Genomic DNA, 16,142 nt, shown 5'->3' with positions numbered 1-16,142 from the left:
AGGAACCGAAAACATTTGTGAATTACTATACTTTGCGAAGCTATTTAAGGTTATTAGAGTAGACATATTTAAAAATAATTCCACCTTTTGATTCAAAAGAGAAAAAGTAATATGTACCAGTAGAACAACATTGATTTTAGTCAATTTTTAATCTTTAGTTTTAAAACTCTATATTCTTTTAAAATATATCAAAACTTATTGATGTAAAAATAATAATTAAAGTTTTCAGCAGAAGATAGCATTTATTAAGGCTTGACAATCAAAAAATACATAACATGTTTTCTTGATTATGCAAATTGATTCATCTATTCTCATTTTTGAACTAGACAGAGAGGCAATAGCAGATTAACTATTAGGCTGGGAGGTTTAAAGGCCCAGAAGAAAGGTAGCCGGGAGAAAAAATAATTCAACCGTATGTATAAAAATTGGTTTAACTGGACATAAACAAGTATTTTGAATGCTATTCCAGATATGAAAAAGTATATTTTGCATATATACTTTTTTATATCTAGAATATTATAAACACTATTTTGTTTTATAAATTAACTTCCTAATACATATTTAGAAGTACAATAAAATTTTAGTTATATGTTTATGAAAAAACCATCTGAAAAAAAGGCATAAATAATATGTAATGTGCAGTCACTAGTAACTGACTGCATATTAGGCATGTGACTCACATGCCTAGGCAGGGCAAGCCTGAGTAGGCACACTAGGCAATTGCCTAGGATGAAAAAGTTTAGGGGTACCACACCCAGCATCAGTTAAAGGAAAATATTTATCCATTATTTTAATTAGACATATTATATATATATATATCCAGAGCTATCACTTGTAGATGTGCAGGTTTTTCAATGAACAAAGCATCTAGTAATAAATGAAAATGGCACCAACATTGAAATCTGCCTAAAACTCTTGGGCCAGCCCTGGCATAGGTGCCCTAAAATTGTAAAAAAGTAAAACAATTGTATATCATAATTTATAAATAATTCTGTAGCTACAATTACACATTATTAGATTATGATGATTTAAAATTGTATAGAGGGACCTCCAATAATCTATGCCTAGGGGTCTAGGTCTTAATCCACCATTTACAGAGAAGCATAATTACTTGTAGGAGCAAGTCAAGATTACAGAACAAATTAATCTAGAAAAATCCAGATTAAGTATTTGTGTATATATATGGAAAAATCCAATGATGTTAAGTTATTTGTTTAGTTTAAAACATTTGAATAGATTTGGTTTATATACAGTATATATGAAAAGCTTCATGATTTTGTCACATTGCTTGGTTCAAAAAATACTGAAATCAACATAAAACACTTACTTAACTTATATTGAATCTATAAGAATAAGAATAATTTCTAAAAGAAAAAATAATAATATCTTCTTATAAAAAGCAAGGATTAGTACATTTTTATTCATCATTATGTAAAATTTCTTATGTAAAACTTTTTGTATTTTAATAAATTAATAATATTTTTGACCTCTATTGTACAGGTCTTCTCAGTTAGAAATTATAACAAAACCTAACCTAACCTATTATTATAAATTCTATTCATCAAAATTTGAAAATATGTCATCTGATGTATTGTAAGAGAGGAAAGTAATTTTAATATGCAAATGTATATAGATTATTGCATTAATATTAATCTTAAAAGAGATGCTCCAAAATATTGAAATTTTAAAAGCTAATTTTAAACTAAAATTGTTCATACAACTAAACAATTTATTTTAAAAAACACAAATATATATAATATAAAATATTAATAAAATAAAATCATTATACAGGGTGTTCCATTTAAAATCATTAACTGAGATGATAAAACCTTAGTGATGCAAATTTTATAGGGGATATTTAAACAGGAAAGTGTATGAAACCAATCTGAGAACTATATGCAAAATGAAGGAAAGTATTTGCAAGGAAAGTATTGAAGCTATTGGCATAAGTATTTTACATAAGATTAATGGGACAAGATTGTGCATACACAAAGATGCACAAAGACACCTCTTTCAGCATCTTCTATACGTTTCTGTACATTTAAATAATATTAAAGTAAAATTTCTAATGAATATCCTTTGCCTAAATTAATGTGTATGATTTCCAGTGAGTGGTACCAACTTTTTACTTGGGATACTATATTTAACAGTTTCAAGTTAAAAAATCAAAATTATTTAATGGTTAGATTGTGGAATAAACCATCATTATTGAACATGCATTAATTTACCCATTTTACAACATACTTGTAACTACTAGTAAGTAACAGTAGAAAGCTTTTAACTTGTTCAATAAAAAAAACAACTTTTACAATTTATATAAACCAGCACTGTGTCTCAATTGAGTAATTTTTAATAAATAATCTAAATATGACTGATCCAGAACCTGATAAATTCATTAAAACAATAATAAATTTAATACAAATAATTAAAATAAATTATATACTTCCTAAATAAACAATTATTTTTAAATATGAATGCATATTAATCGACAATCTTTAAGATTTAGCTATTTCTAAAATTACAAAAAAACAAATTTCATTTCTCAATACATCATACACTGAACACATTTTTTAATATTTGAAGTGAAGAATTTTAATTGTTTCAATATCAAAATATCTAATTATCATTCTAGTAATTCTCATATTAAATTTCATCATTATCAGATTCCTTAGCTTAATATAATATAGTATGTCAGACATCTGTAACCATCTATTGCTATCTCGTTACCCATAATAATGCAAATTTTTGGATTAATATATTAAATAAAAAACTTGATTCGTTTATAAAAACATATCATTGTTTATAAATTAATAGCTACATATTAACTATGTAATTACAGTTTTATATATAATTAATTGAAACAAGTCATTCAGTAGCTGTATGCCAGCACTAGAAAATAAAAAAGATAGCTTATAATGATAATGAAAATAATCTGTGAAAATTTGAAATTCTTTATCAATGTATTTAAGATTTCTTAATGAAAGAGAATATCACAAAAAATGCTGATTTAATGAAAATTAAAGTTGATTAAAAGTATAAAATGCATAAAATTAAAACACATTAATCCAATTCCTTATTTAATAAAAAAAATATATATTAAAATTGTTTAAGGAACTTAAAATATGATATAAAAAAAATTTGGAAAAAATTTTCTTCTTTACAATATCATTTGAACTATATCATCTTTGTTACAATCAGAATCAAGGTTTCAAAATAACTAGTAATATTTTAAAATGTTTAAATTTTAATAAATCATACTTTATGTTCTTTCAATAATAACGTTTTTTTGCATAAAATCAGTTCAATAATGCTAAATTTCTAAAACTTTTATTGCCATTAATTAATTAATAATATTATTACATTTTATATTATAAATTACTATATAATGTTCCAACAGAACATTATGTAATGATATAAAATCTAAGATATAATTAAGTTACTGCATAAAATAGCAATGAAAAATATTTATTAAAGATTACTAATTAAACATGAATTTCATAAATTATTAATTACAAAATTTTGAATTAGCATCATAATTCTATATTTTGATTAAAACTGTTGACCTGTGTTTATAATTAAAAATGCACGATTCTACTTACTTTTCTATTAAGAATTTCATTTTAATAATAAACAATAAAATGATTTTTTTTATTATTTCTCTAGATTATGGGTAATAGGTTCAGTCAATAAACTAAATTCATATTAATAATAACTACTTACATCTTCGTGTTTTACACTAGCAACTGCACCAACATATTCTTTGAATAATGCTCTGACTTCTTCTGCAAAATATAAAATATGTTTATTATTAAAAAATTTAAAATAATATTTAAAATTCTAATTTATTGCCATTCATGTTACATCACAGTACATTAATGATTCCCATATTTGATATTTATATTGTAATGTTATATGTTGTAATCAAACTGTAATCAAATTGAATCATCATTATCTGGACAGAGGAACGTATTTAATCATGCAACAAGAAGCTCATTATATATGATGTAGCCATACAAGCAAAACAAGAAATGCAATTACGAATAAGTGACCCGTTTAAAAAATTATTTACTTATTCCCATTGTCATATTATTGATTGTGAATCAAGTATAATAAAAGACTTAAATTTTTTCTTTTGTAATACTGTCTAAAAATTAAACTGTTAATATATGCTGCTTTAAAACAAATTCATATTTAATTATTTTAATAAAGGAAATATTTTTCATTAATAATTTAAATATATTTAATCAGTTCAGGACGGTTATGATTTAAACAATGATTTAAGAGCAGGATAATAAATACATAAATAGTTTCTTTGAAAATTAAATATAATTTTAAATTAATGAGAAACAATTCATTGTTTTGAAGCATTAAAAAGTGTAATTAAGAACAAGAAAATTTATATTATTACATATAAATAATATTATTATTCTACAAATACAATATCTTGAAGAGGCAAAATTTTTATGTCAATTATATACCTCATATATTTCACATCTTTATTGTATTTTAATTTTATTTTTATCTCATTGATCTTATATATTATGCTTTTTAAAATTTCCTAGCTCCATTTTTTAATTTAATTCATTTCATTATAATTTTAAATTTATAAATAATTATCTTATTTTCAAAAATTCATACTTATTGCCACATAATCAATTTTCAAAAACCTAATATTTTATTTTATGAATCTAATTATTCAAGAATTACAATTTGTTTAATTTATATTACTAAAATACATAATAATATAAAATAAAAACTAATTAATTTTAAATATATTTTTTAAAACTCTTTCTATCTAGCAGACACTAAGAAGACTTTCTCAGATCCAGCATGGATTCAGCCAGACAGACCCATAATGGCACAGCTGGATGGATGATGAGAGCCGAAACCAGACATATCCAGGTCAAATCATTCATGAAATGTCTAATAATCTGACCTGACTTGAACACGGAGTGGGAGATTGACCTTTATGCCTCGTTTTTACCATCTTGGCCATCCAACCATTCAAATAATAGATATTAACAAGTAATAAAACGTTATTTTAAAATAATATTCTTAAATTTATATTTAAATAAAATTTATAACTTTTTAATAAAAAAATTTAACAAGTATTTTTTTCACTTGAATGCAAAATAAAAGAAATTTAATCAATATTTAAAAATTTTTTATAAAAATATTAAATTCAAACTCAAATTCAAAATCTTTGCTCTAAGTTTTAAATTCAATGTGAATTTGTTCTTTTTAGTTTAAGTTTAGTTTTATACGCTGTTCTGAGAATAGCTCATTTAAAATAGTGAAGTAATTTGAACTGAAGATGGCTCTAATTGAGATTAAAATGTTTTGAAAATAAAGAAAATTAAATATTTGGTTGCTTTAATAAGCAAAATTCATAGATGTATTTAAATAAATATAAACTATTAAATATAAAATTTGACATCAGTTAATTGACTATATATTCTAGGTCCTCCATAATGAAAACTAAAACATCCAGACTAAAATAAATAAGTCAACAAACTCCTTTATTTAATATAAATGTTCTCAAAGCAATATACTTCATCTTCAGATCAATAAATTATGGCAAAATTCTGAAATTATTACTATTGGAAGAAGTCATAAAAATCTTCTAAAACTAGTTCAAATAACTGCACTCTGAGCATTCGTAAGAATTAATAGATTTCAAGATAATTTTAATTACTTTGAAAACATTTATACTAAATAAATGAGTTTATCGACTTCTTTATCTAATTATAAATGTGATAGTTCTCTTGATAACGATTTATACGAGATATTTTTTAACAATTAAAACTTTTAAGGAAAATATTTATCTTGTAATTGTAACAGTTTTATTTTATAAAAATAAATTTAGAAAAATTACTTTTATTAAAAAACATGCAATTTTACTGAAGAAAATTAATTTTTATTTTGCACCAGACAAAACTTTTTAAACATGAATTTAATAGTAATAAGTTCACTACAATGTTAAACTAATTATAAATGAAATAAGAATTTTTTAATTATAATTAAACAATTTTTTAACATTTATCAGAAATATTTCAATTGAAACATCTGCTTCATAACAAATTTTACTTTGAACTGAATTTGTTTATAAATAAATATAAATTATAAATAAAAAACTAATTAATTAAGAAAGTTTTTTATATTAAAGCTTATGTTATGTTAGATCCATTGAAATAAACAATTATACAAAAAAAACCTCTTAAATCCATCATGCAAAATTTATTTAATTAATGTTTTTGGATTTTTTTTTTAGTGTGAAATAAATTTATACGTTTTTCTTTCGCATTAAAATTTATAAGCTTATTTAAATTCTGTTCAAAGCATGGAAATAATTAAAGTTTAAATTTTTAGTTATATTTGAATTATTATATGTTCTAAATCTGATAATGGTCTTGTAAAAAAGTTAAAAATATTTTTTCCTGCTGGATTTAATAAGCTTCTTGAATATCAATTTAAAACATTTATGTATCAATAAAAGGTCCTTGAAATATAATCTCAGATTCAATTAATAATCAAATGATAACACAATTCATTATCAACTTGGCTAATTAAATATATAGATATTGTGTAACTTGGATTAAACGTATGCCATTAAGTTGCCATCTTGTACTAAATTTAATAATTAAAATTAAATTAATTAATTTGGAATATTCTGAAAGAAATGATATATGATTATTTAATTTTAAATTTTTAATATTTATTTATAATACATCAGTAAATGCTTTAAAATCTTTGAATATTAAATTAACCGAAACATAAGATTTAATACTATCGGTATTATTATTATTATTTACTTTAAGTAAAAAAATACAATAAATAAAATTATGTTTATATCTACTATAAAATTACAGAGAGATTTATTGAAAAATTAGAAATGTTAAGAATTAATTAGAGGTACAGTAAAATCCCAATTATCTGAGGTTCTGCATTATACAATGCAAATCTTTAAGTGAATATATTATTTTTCTTATACTGTAATTGGACTGCAATTTGAAAAAATTGTAGACCTATAAATTTCAATTGTCGTCCATCCTCCTGTCTTGCCTTAATCTCAAGAATGGAGTTAGATAGATGAAAGACAAGACTAGATATAGAAACCTTAGGAACAGGAAGTCCTCATTAACTATATAAGAACTTCTGATGCAAACCAGAAGTCATGTTATTTCAATTTGAAAATTTTCCCCTGAAAGGTGTTAGACAGATGACTGGCACAACTCTACCATTAAAGGAAAAGTATGATGTACAGGGGCAAGCCATTACTAATTTGAGATGGAGGGCATATATTTTAAATTAAATAAATTAAAAATATAATTAAAAATTGGAGCCCAGAACTGTTACAATGTCACAATAAATAATTGCTTGTTCATAAAAGAAAGTTTGAAAAGATAACATTTATTATAAAGTGATTTCTTTCTGTTATCTTTTATTTATTATTCAATTTCAATGTGAGATAAACCATTCATATATTTTAACATGAATAGTTTGTCTCACATTGAAACAAAATAATAAAACACTGTAGTTATATTTTAGTAAGTACAATAATATACATTTTTAAAACTATTGTATTAGCTGTATTCTAAATGTTTTAAAACTTGTTCTTATATATGATTAAATTTACTAAATTATAAAAAGAGACTTGAAAGTGCTACCATATAAATCTTTATTTTCATAATTTTTAATCTGAAGCAGTTGTGGTTGTCTGTCAGCCAGGGGCGTAGCAATCGAAAATGGCACCTAAGGCACGCATCAAAGTTGCGCCCCTTCGTAAATTATTTTAATATAAAAAACAGATGCACTAAATAAAACAGTTCGTTTGGCCAACTCCCCTTTTCCCGCCAAAACTCTAACCTTTTATACGGATTGAAGTTAAGTTTGATTAACCAATCAGCACTACCTAGCTCTGTCGTAGGTCCAGCTATGGTCCGATGATTCGTGGCCAATCAGCAATCGTGGATTCAAACTACTGGCCGTTTTCCAACCGACTTCTGCAGTGTCGACTAATTTGAAATAAAATAAAAAAAAACAAGAAAAGGCGAGAATCATACGTCCAGACGATTCTATCCCGACACTGACAATTAGATAACAAATTAAGTAGCTTCAATAACTCTCCCTCGCTCGAGATTATTTAAATCAGAATCACAAATCACATGTAAACAAAATAAACAACTGCGCGAGAAGTGTCGAATTCAAACGAGCAAGTGCACCGCCTGCGCGCACCACTCATTTCCTCTCGCTCATTCGCGAAGCGCGTGAGTCGCGGATGAGATTGTTTGATATGAATTGACTTATTTTGATTTTTAAATTTAATAATTGCCAATTTTGCGCACCCTCCTTTGAAAGGCGCCCAGGGCACGTGCCCTACTTGCCCCACCCTAGCTACGCCACTGCTGTCAGCTATCCAAGATAGCATCAGTCTATCTTGGATAACTGGGATTCTGCTGTACATATTAATATATTATGAAATGTATGTTTGTGGAATGAAATCTAAGCCAAGGAGCACTTACATTTATAATAAAAAATATTTCAATATTTTAATAATATATTTTAAAATACTATTTTAATAACATATCAAAAATCTCTTAAGTAAATCAGAGCACAGACAAATATATTTCAGGTTTACATTTAATGAATTTTTCTGTATTACTGTAGCCCATTTTATTTATTTGTATTTCAGCAAAACACTGATGTTCATTTTTGATATCAATGGCTGAATGACAGCTTTGTTCACTTTCACACAATTCATATAATTTATTAATCTACAATCCACATAACTGACTATAATTTAGTTTTAATTGATATTTTTTTATATATATACAAACAACACAAAACCCAATATATTAGGAATATGCCAAAAGACTGCCATATTAGATTGGGTTACTTTTCCGCAATTATAAAATAATCACAAAGAAGTAGCCTGATCTAATATGGTTTTACGATGTAATACAATTTTTGATTATTTTTCTATAGTCAAAAATAAATCTAATCATTTGTTGTTAAATCCAACTAGCAATGGTTTCTTACTTTATAAATGATACTTAAAATAAAATTTGTAAGTTAGTGAAACTTATTAGATAAAAATAAAGAAAATTTATTTAAATATACTATATATTGTATTTTCATAATTAGAAATGATTTATTCTATTTATTTTTACATGCAAAGTCTATTATGTCTTACAGCAATTAACTTTCTAGTTACATGGAAACCAATAAAAAAAACGCGAAATCTGTTCCAGATATTGAAATGATATAGAAAAAGCCATAAGCATAAATCTATCAATTTTAACACATGGAATTACTCTTAGACATTCATTCAAAAGAGTATTGAATGGATAGATTAAGCTAAAAAAACAATGAAATACAATCCATACTGTATTTTCTGAGCCAGCTCAGTTTTGCAAATATTCTTATTCGATTCTATTGAAATATACAAATGAAACAAATAATTGAAATTTTACTTTTTAGATCAGAAAGGATAAAACAATTTTTGTTAAGTACCTTTTTTTTATATGCAAAGATTGGTTTTTTATATTCAAAACCAATATTTTGCATAAGGAGTGGTAATGGAGCATTGACTTTCCTTAATTAACTAAAAATAATATACTGCATTTTTGCGCACAGAAAATTGCTACAATGAACATAAAAACCACCCCACATTCTATATCTATGAGAGCAACCATTGTTCCTTATGTTTATATTTGCAATTTAAAATTCTTATATAAACTGGACCATTGCATAACCCAAATTCATTTCAATTTGTCTTTTAAACACAGATAATTCACAAACTGTATGCACAAAAATACAGTAAATAAATAAAACTGAAAAAAATAACTTTTTCTGAAGTACATTTTTATAAGTATTTTTTTTACTTAACAGATAACAGAGAATTATTTGCATCATATCAGAATAATGCTTTACAACAACTGAATTGTATTCTATTAAATGAAAACAAATAAAAGTACTTAGTCATAAACCCAAATTAAAAATTATTTAATGAAACTATTCATTTAATGATCCTGAACTGGTTATTTCACTAAACAGATATGAATAAACAGCTTATATGAACAAGCAACATATTTAATATATGATAATGTTTTAATGTAATATATTGAATATCGCTTGTTTAGGTTTAAATTAATAAGGATAAACCAGCCACTGTGGTTACTCAGCTGAATTAATCAATGTACCTTTAACAGTGGGTGAAGTTTACAGAGCACTAACAATTTCAACCTGGTTAATGGGCCATCTTCAGCTTTAGACTTTCAACTGTCCATACCTGAAGATGCTTGTTAACAGAGTCAAAAACATTAGTGTTCTTTAAACTTTATCCACTGTTAAAGATGCATTGATTAATTCAGTTAAGTTTAAATTATTTACTGAAGAGACTGTAACCTGATGATAGTAACTGAAGATGATTAAAAATGTTTTTTAAAAACTATTATTGGCCAATAATATTGCTGATTCACTTGTTCTTGAATTTAAAACCTGATTATTTACTTATTTCAATTATTCAATTCTCTAAAAATATCTCATTCCAATAAATAAAATATTAACAAAATTGACAAGACAATGAGTTTACATTAAAAATATTACCAAAAAAAAAATAATACTGTACATTAAAATGTCATTGTTTCATCTCCTCTTCACTCTTCACATTAACTTGAATTGTCTTCAGGATTGCACATCTATATGTAATACTTAAAGACAATTCAAGTCATTATTATTTGCTTCTTTATTCTATTGACTTAAAAATAGTTAATAAAAGTATTTAAATGTAGCAAAATGTTTTCAAATTTACATAAAATCTGATTAATAATTATTTTTGACTCCTTAAAAAACATATTCAAATTGTAAAATTTTACCTGCCTAAAACTAAATTTCTATTTTTAAAATTTTTTCAAAATTTAATAAATAAAAAAACTTTTTTAAGTTAACTAAATTACACAAAAGAAATGAATTAAATAAGAAGACCAGGAGATTTTAAAACAAATAATTTTATACGTAAATATATAACCTGATTTTTAAATCATCATCTTAAACCAAGGATAAAAAATATGTTACATTTGAATTTATGATAGAGTCAAACATATGTTTTTACTTTCACCATCCATAAATGTCAGTATGCTGCTCAATTCTTTAAATATAAAATAGATAGATTGATGGAAATAAAAATAAAAAATATATGAAAGATTAGAATTGTCCTTAATCTTGCTTGCAACAGTATTTTCTCTTTTATCTTTTCTCTATTAATAAAATAAAACTTCTCTTTAAAATACATCAACTATAACAGAAATCATCCTGTTAAATTCAGTTTTGTTTAGGAAATTTTAAAATTATTCAATTCTATAATGTCATAAATGACAACTATGTTTTAATAATTAATATATACAATAGAAACTCGGTTATTGAAAATTGTTATAAAAAATATCTAGAATGTGTAGCATTGCACATACCAAAGAGTATAATACACAAACCAGACTCCTCCACGTACTTGGAAATTAGTATATCACTTGTTGACTGTAGTGCTACAAAATCAGTCCATATATGTAACATTACATTAAATTTTGAGTGAATTAATTTACTTTCAAATACAGTAATTACATTACAGCATTTATAGCTCAAGAAACTTTAAACACACAGTGCTTGATGTACCCAAAACACAAAAAAAAGCAAGTTTCTGGATTATCTGAAATTTTGGATAATTGAGTTTCAGATACACATAATAAATAGAGTACTAATAATGTTTTTTAATAAGAGTATTTCTCATATTACATACTGCCTATTTTTATGAATAATATTAATTAGAACTTTTTAGTAATTAAATGATAAATTTAAAATATAGTCAGTTTCTAATTTACATAAGTCACATAACCTTAAACTAATGTAAACTCTTTTTGATACAATCATAAAAATACTTTCAGAATAATTTTATGAAAATGTAATTTGGATCAGAAAATTATAATAATAAGCATGTATAAAAATAGTAAAACATTAACAATATGTTTCCATTTGTTATATCAATATATCACTCTAGCTATTTCATCATTTTCTGGATAAGATATACATCATAAAAATTAAATTATTTTTCTTTGCTTTCCTGAGGATATTACATGGTTTTTGTATTTTTACATAACCGGGATATTACAGCAATATTTTATTACTCATTCCCGAGTTATGTAAAATTAAACTTGAGGAAGAAGTCCTAGAATCAGTACTGTAACTAGATTCCATAGAAAATATAATGTGGGGGTCCCAGAGGTCTAGGGCCCCCACACAGCTTGACTTTTTAAAAAAAATTTTAAATTAATACTTAAAAAATTACATATATTATCAAACAAAGATCATGAAATAAAGTTTTTCATGTATTATGAAAAAGATTATTTTTAAAAATTTGATTTTATTTTTCCTAGATTGATAGAGCCCAAGTTTTTTTTTTTGCAAGAGACCTCTAACTTATAGTTATGTTACTGTCTGGAACATATCTCTTGTGTGTGTTAGGAACAGACTATATTAGTTATTAGTTTCAACCATAAAAATATATAAAAAATGATAAAGAGATATCAGATTTAGATAACAACTGATGGTAGCAATATAGTTTTTGTAAAGACATTTTAAATTGATGAAGATTCAATTCTAAGAAAATGTTCAATTTTGACATTCATTAATAATTATAATAGTTCCAAGTGCAGTTTCAGAGTAAATTTTTCTAGGAAAAAAAATATTCAACTATAAAAAAAAAGCAGATAGTAAAATAAACTATGTAATTAATTTAATGTGTAAGATTTATTCAAATATACAGATTATAACTTAAAATTCTCTTCTTGGATAAAGTTCAGTGCAATGTGTGAAATATTTTTATTGATGATGATAATTAAATATGCTTGAGTCAACTTCTTTCTCTAATTACTTAAATTATTTTGAAACCAATCAGAAGTTTTATATTAAATTATTATAAAGAATTTGATTTCAAATTTTATAACTCTTCATATGTTAAAACTAGTTTTCAAGCTCAGATTTTACTTGTTTTATATAGTTTTAAGAAAGTTTAAGCTAACTTGAACATAAAATATGAGTTCTTTGACATTACTTTCTAGAATGACAAATCTTGTAATAATAATTTTACCATTAAATCACGTTAAACTTTACTACAGAAGTCATATAACTTCTAAATTTGTATTTAAAACTTGCAATTTTGATTAACAAATAAAAAACAGAGTTCAAAACTGAAATGTTAAAAATGTGCGTTTAAAAATCCAATAATTATGAAGTCTTTTCAGCTTACTGTCAAATATTCTTGTTGATTTAATTCCTGTGACGAAGCTTAATAGAATTTTAATAGTATATTCATTTTAAAGTTGTTTAGTGTCTTTTTACTGCTTTATAATAAGGAGAATATGTAAGAAGATATACAGTTAACAAATATATGCTAATAGAAAATTTAATACAGAGTTAATATATTTTTCTTAAAGAAAATTTTATAGAAATTATTTTAAAAATTCTTTTGAAAGAAAATGTATCATTTGTTCAACACTTAATAAAAGACCATGAAGATGATTCTTAAAAACTACCCTATAAAATTAAATATCTGTATTTAAATTTTAATTTTTTAATATTTTGTCTTCAAAATTGTTACGTAAGTAATAGATACAGTATTACATACAAAAAAAAAATGATAGATTGCAAAATTTTCTAAATTGTTAAATTATTGAAACTTGAATAAGTAATAAAAAAAATTGTTTTATATAATAGAAATTATGAATAATTCATGACGTGAAGAAAAGATGAGATTATGTTACAAGTAACAGATTGAGTTTTTGAAAGTGGAGAAAAAAAACTACAAAGTAATAATAAATTTTTTAAAAGAAAGGAAAAAAAAACATTTTTGAAATTATTTCAAATTTAAAAATTAAAAATAAATATATCATTATGTTAGGTTGTAAACTGATCCAAACATGATTAGATACATTAAAGATACTATTGAAATGAATTTAACTTCCTAAATTTATCACTATTAATAGCAGAAAATGAACCTTTTTTTAATTAATTTTAAAAGCATTTACGTTATCTGAATTAATTTCTATTTAATGTATGTCCACAATATACATATAATTATTTTTAATTTGAAAGTTAGCAATTTATAAATTCCAGAAAATTATGCAATGATAAATTCAGTTCCATCTTAATTATTCATTTGAACTATTCTGCAATAAAATTATGTTTTAAATTTATTGCAAAGGATAATGATTGAAAAAATTTCTAATTAATGAGAATTTTTTATTTGACATTTGATAACGTAATTATCTTTTTTTGAATTGAATTAGAGGAAATTAATTTGCAAATTAAATGTTAATTTTTATGTCTGTGTTTGAATGTTAAATATATCCTTTCAATTATAAATTCACACAAATTATTCATTCTAAAATTAACAATGCTAAATATAAAGTTATTTACATAAATTAACTATGACTGGAGAGGGAGAAAAACAAGTTATAATTTATTTAAATAATAATAATAATAATTTAATTAAACTTGTAATTGTTCATATCTTATCTAAAATTATAGTCTAATCTTGGGAAAAGATAATAAAATCTATTTTCAATGAATATGTTAAGAATTGATTCTTGTTTTGATAAGCTAAAGAATATGCTTTGCATGTTGAGCATTCAAAACTATAATTATAAATGCTTTATAATTTTTTCTTATATAAGATATACCAACTAGTTATTCAAAACAAAATAATGGTCTATTGTTTTTTATATAAAATAAAGGCTGTAGAAAAAGGAAAATTTAATAAAAGATAATCGGAAAACTAAGCTACAGAGTTAAAGTAAAATGAAATATAAATTGGCATACAAAATCAGGTAAGATTTTTATTCATTAATCCAAACAAAAAATTTAGTAGATTAATTTACTTCTTTAATTAAATTTATACGTGTATTGTATATGCTCACTAATCTGAACTTTAAAGAAGCCAACTAATTTTGTTCATTTTTCTGGTAAATGTTCTAGCCAAAAAGAAAAAAAATTTTTAAAAACATGGCAAATTTGTAAAATTAATATGCACTGTACATTTTAACATAGATAAAATATACCAAACTTGTAAAATATGCATTCTTCCTTATACATTCCATAAACATTGTTCCATTTTTGCAGAATAGTTCACTGGATGATGGACATTTAAAATACCCAAAAAATTTTCAAAACATATTTATTCATTTGAAATCTTTCTGACTTCTTTTTCTTTTAATATAATGCTCTTAAGCTAAATAACCCTGTACAATAATTAGTTTAGATTAGCAAGAGTGCACTATATTTTTTTTATTCTATATATGTTTGTAGCAGACAATCAGTTCAGAATTATGGATATATCAATACTTAGTATTGTATTTAAATATAATCCAAAAAATTTGGAATTTAACTTTTATTTGATATATACATACATATACATATGTGTATGTTAGTTTAGGATACTACACCCATCATTTAATATATACATTTGAGGTAAATGTTATTATTCAAAACGTAATGACATCAAACAAAAACATTGTTAGAAAGTTCCAATTTAGAATCTCGGCAGACATTCAGTTTGTAACAGTAACAGTTAAAATCAGAAACAGATCAATGAAAGAGGCCAAAAACATTCGTTTTAATGAAGAAATTTTCTTGCTGGAAGAGTGAGAAAAGTGTTGTCTAATTCTGACAATATGCTACACTTTTACCATATAATACATTCTGTTATTAAATAATGTAATATAAAGAACTTTTAAATAATTATAATTAAAACAAAGCTATTAATTATAAGTAAAATCAATCTATATCCATTCTAAAATTCATCTGAAATGTCAAGAAAATTTCCAGAAAGTTTGTCATCCATTTAAATGAATAATTAAAATGATCCTGTAAAATTTTGTCTCTAAAATGAAGTGTTTTCACCACTTTTCTATCTATAATTTCTTTTTACTCCTTTAAAACACATTTTTATTTCAAGTCCAGCTGCAGTAAAACAATATAATAATGTTATCTTCAAAATATACGTCAGCATGTGTTATATATAAACTATTCAAATGAATTCATCTGCACTTTTTGCAATATTTGATCCATATCCTTAAACTTCAATCTGAATTTAT

General features: G+C 23.9%; 1 protein-coding gene across 1 annotated transcript in view; it reads right to left on the bottom strand.

The window, feature by feature from the left end:
- Positions 1-16,142, bottom strand: part of LOC136974696 (ankyrin repeat domain-containing protein SOWAHC-like) — a 59,502-nt gene that overhangs the window by 36,332 nt on the left and 7,028 nt on the right. The window contains exon 2 of the mRNA XM_067269638.1: positions 3,721-3,782. Coding sequence (XP_067125739.1) covers positions 3,721-3,782 — 62 coding nt within the window. The remainder of the gene's footprint in view (positions 1-3,720; positions 3,783-16,142) is intronic.

This window comes from Centruroides vittatus, unplaced genomic scaffold (assembly GCF_030686945.1).
Source record: "Centruroides vittatus isolate TY-2023 unplaced genomic scaffold, ASM3068694v2 contig_352, whole genome shotgun sequence".
Lineage (NCBI taxonomy): Eukaryota > Metazoa > Arthropoda > Arachnida > Scorpiones > Buthidae > Centruroides > Centruroides vittatus.
Note: the sequence above shows the minus strand (reverse complement) of the source record. Positions and strands in the feature narration are given on the sequence as shown.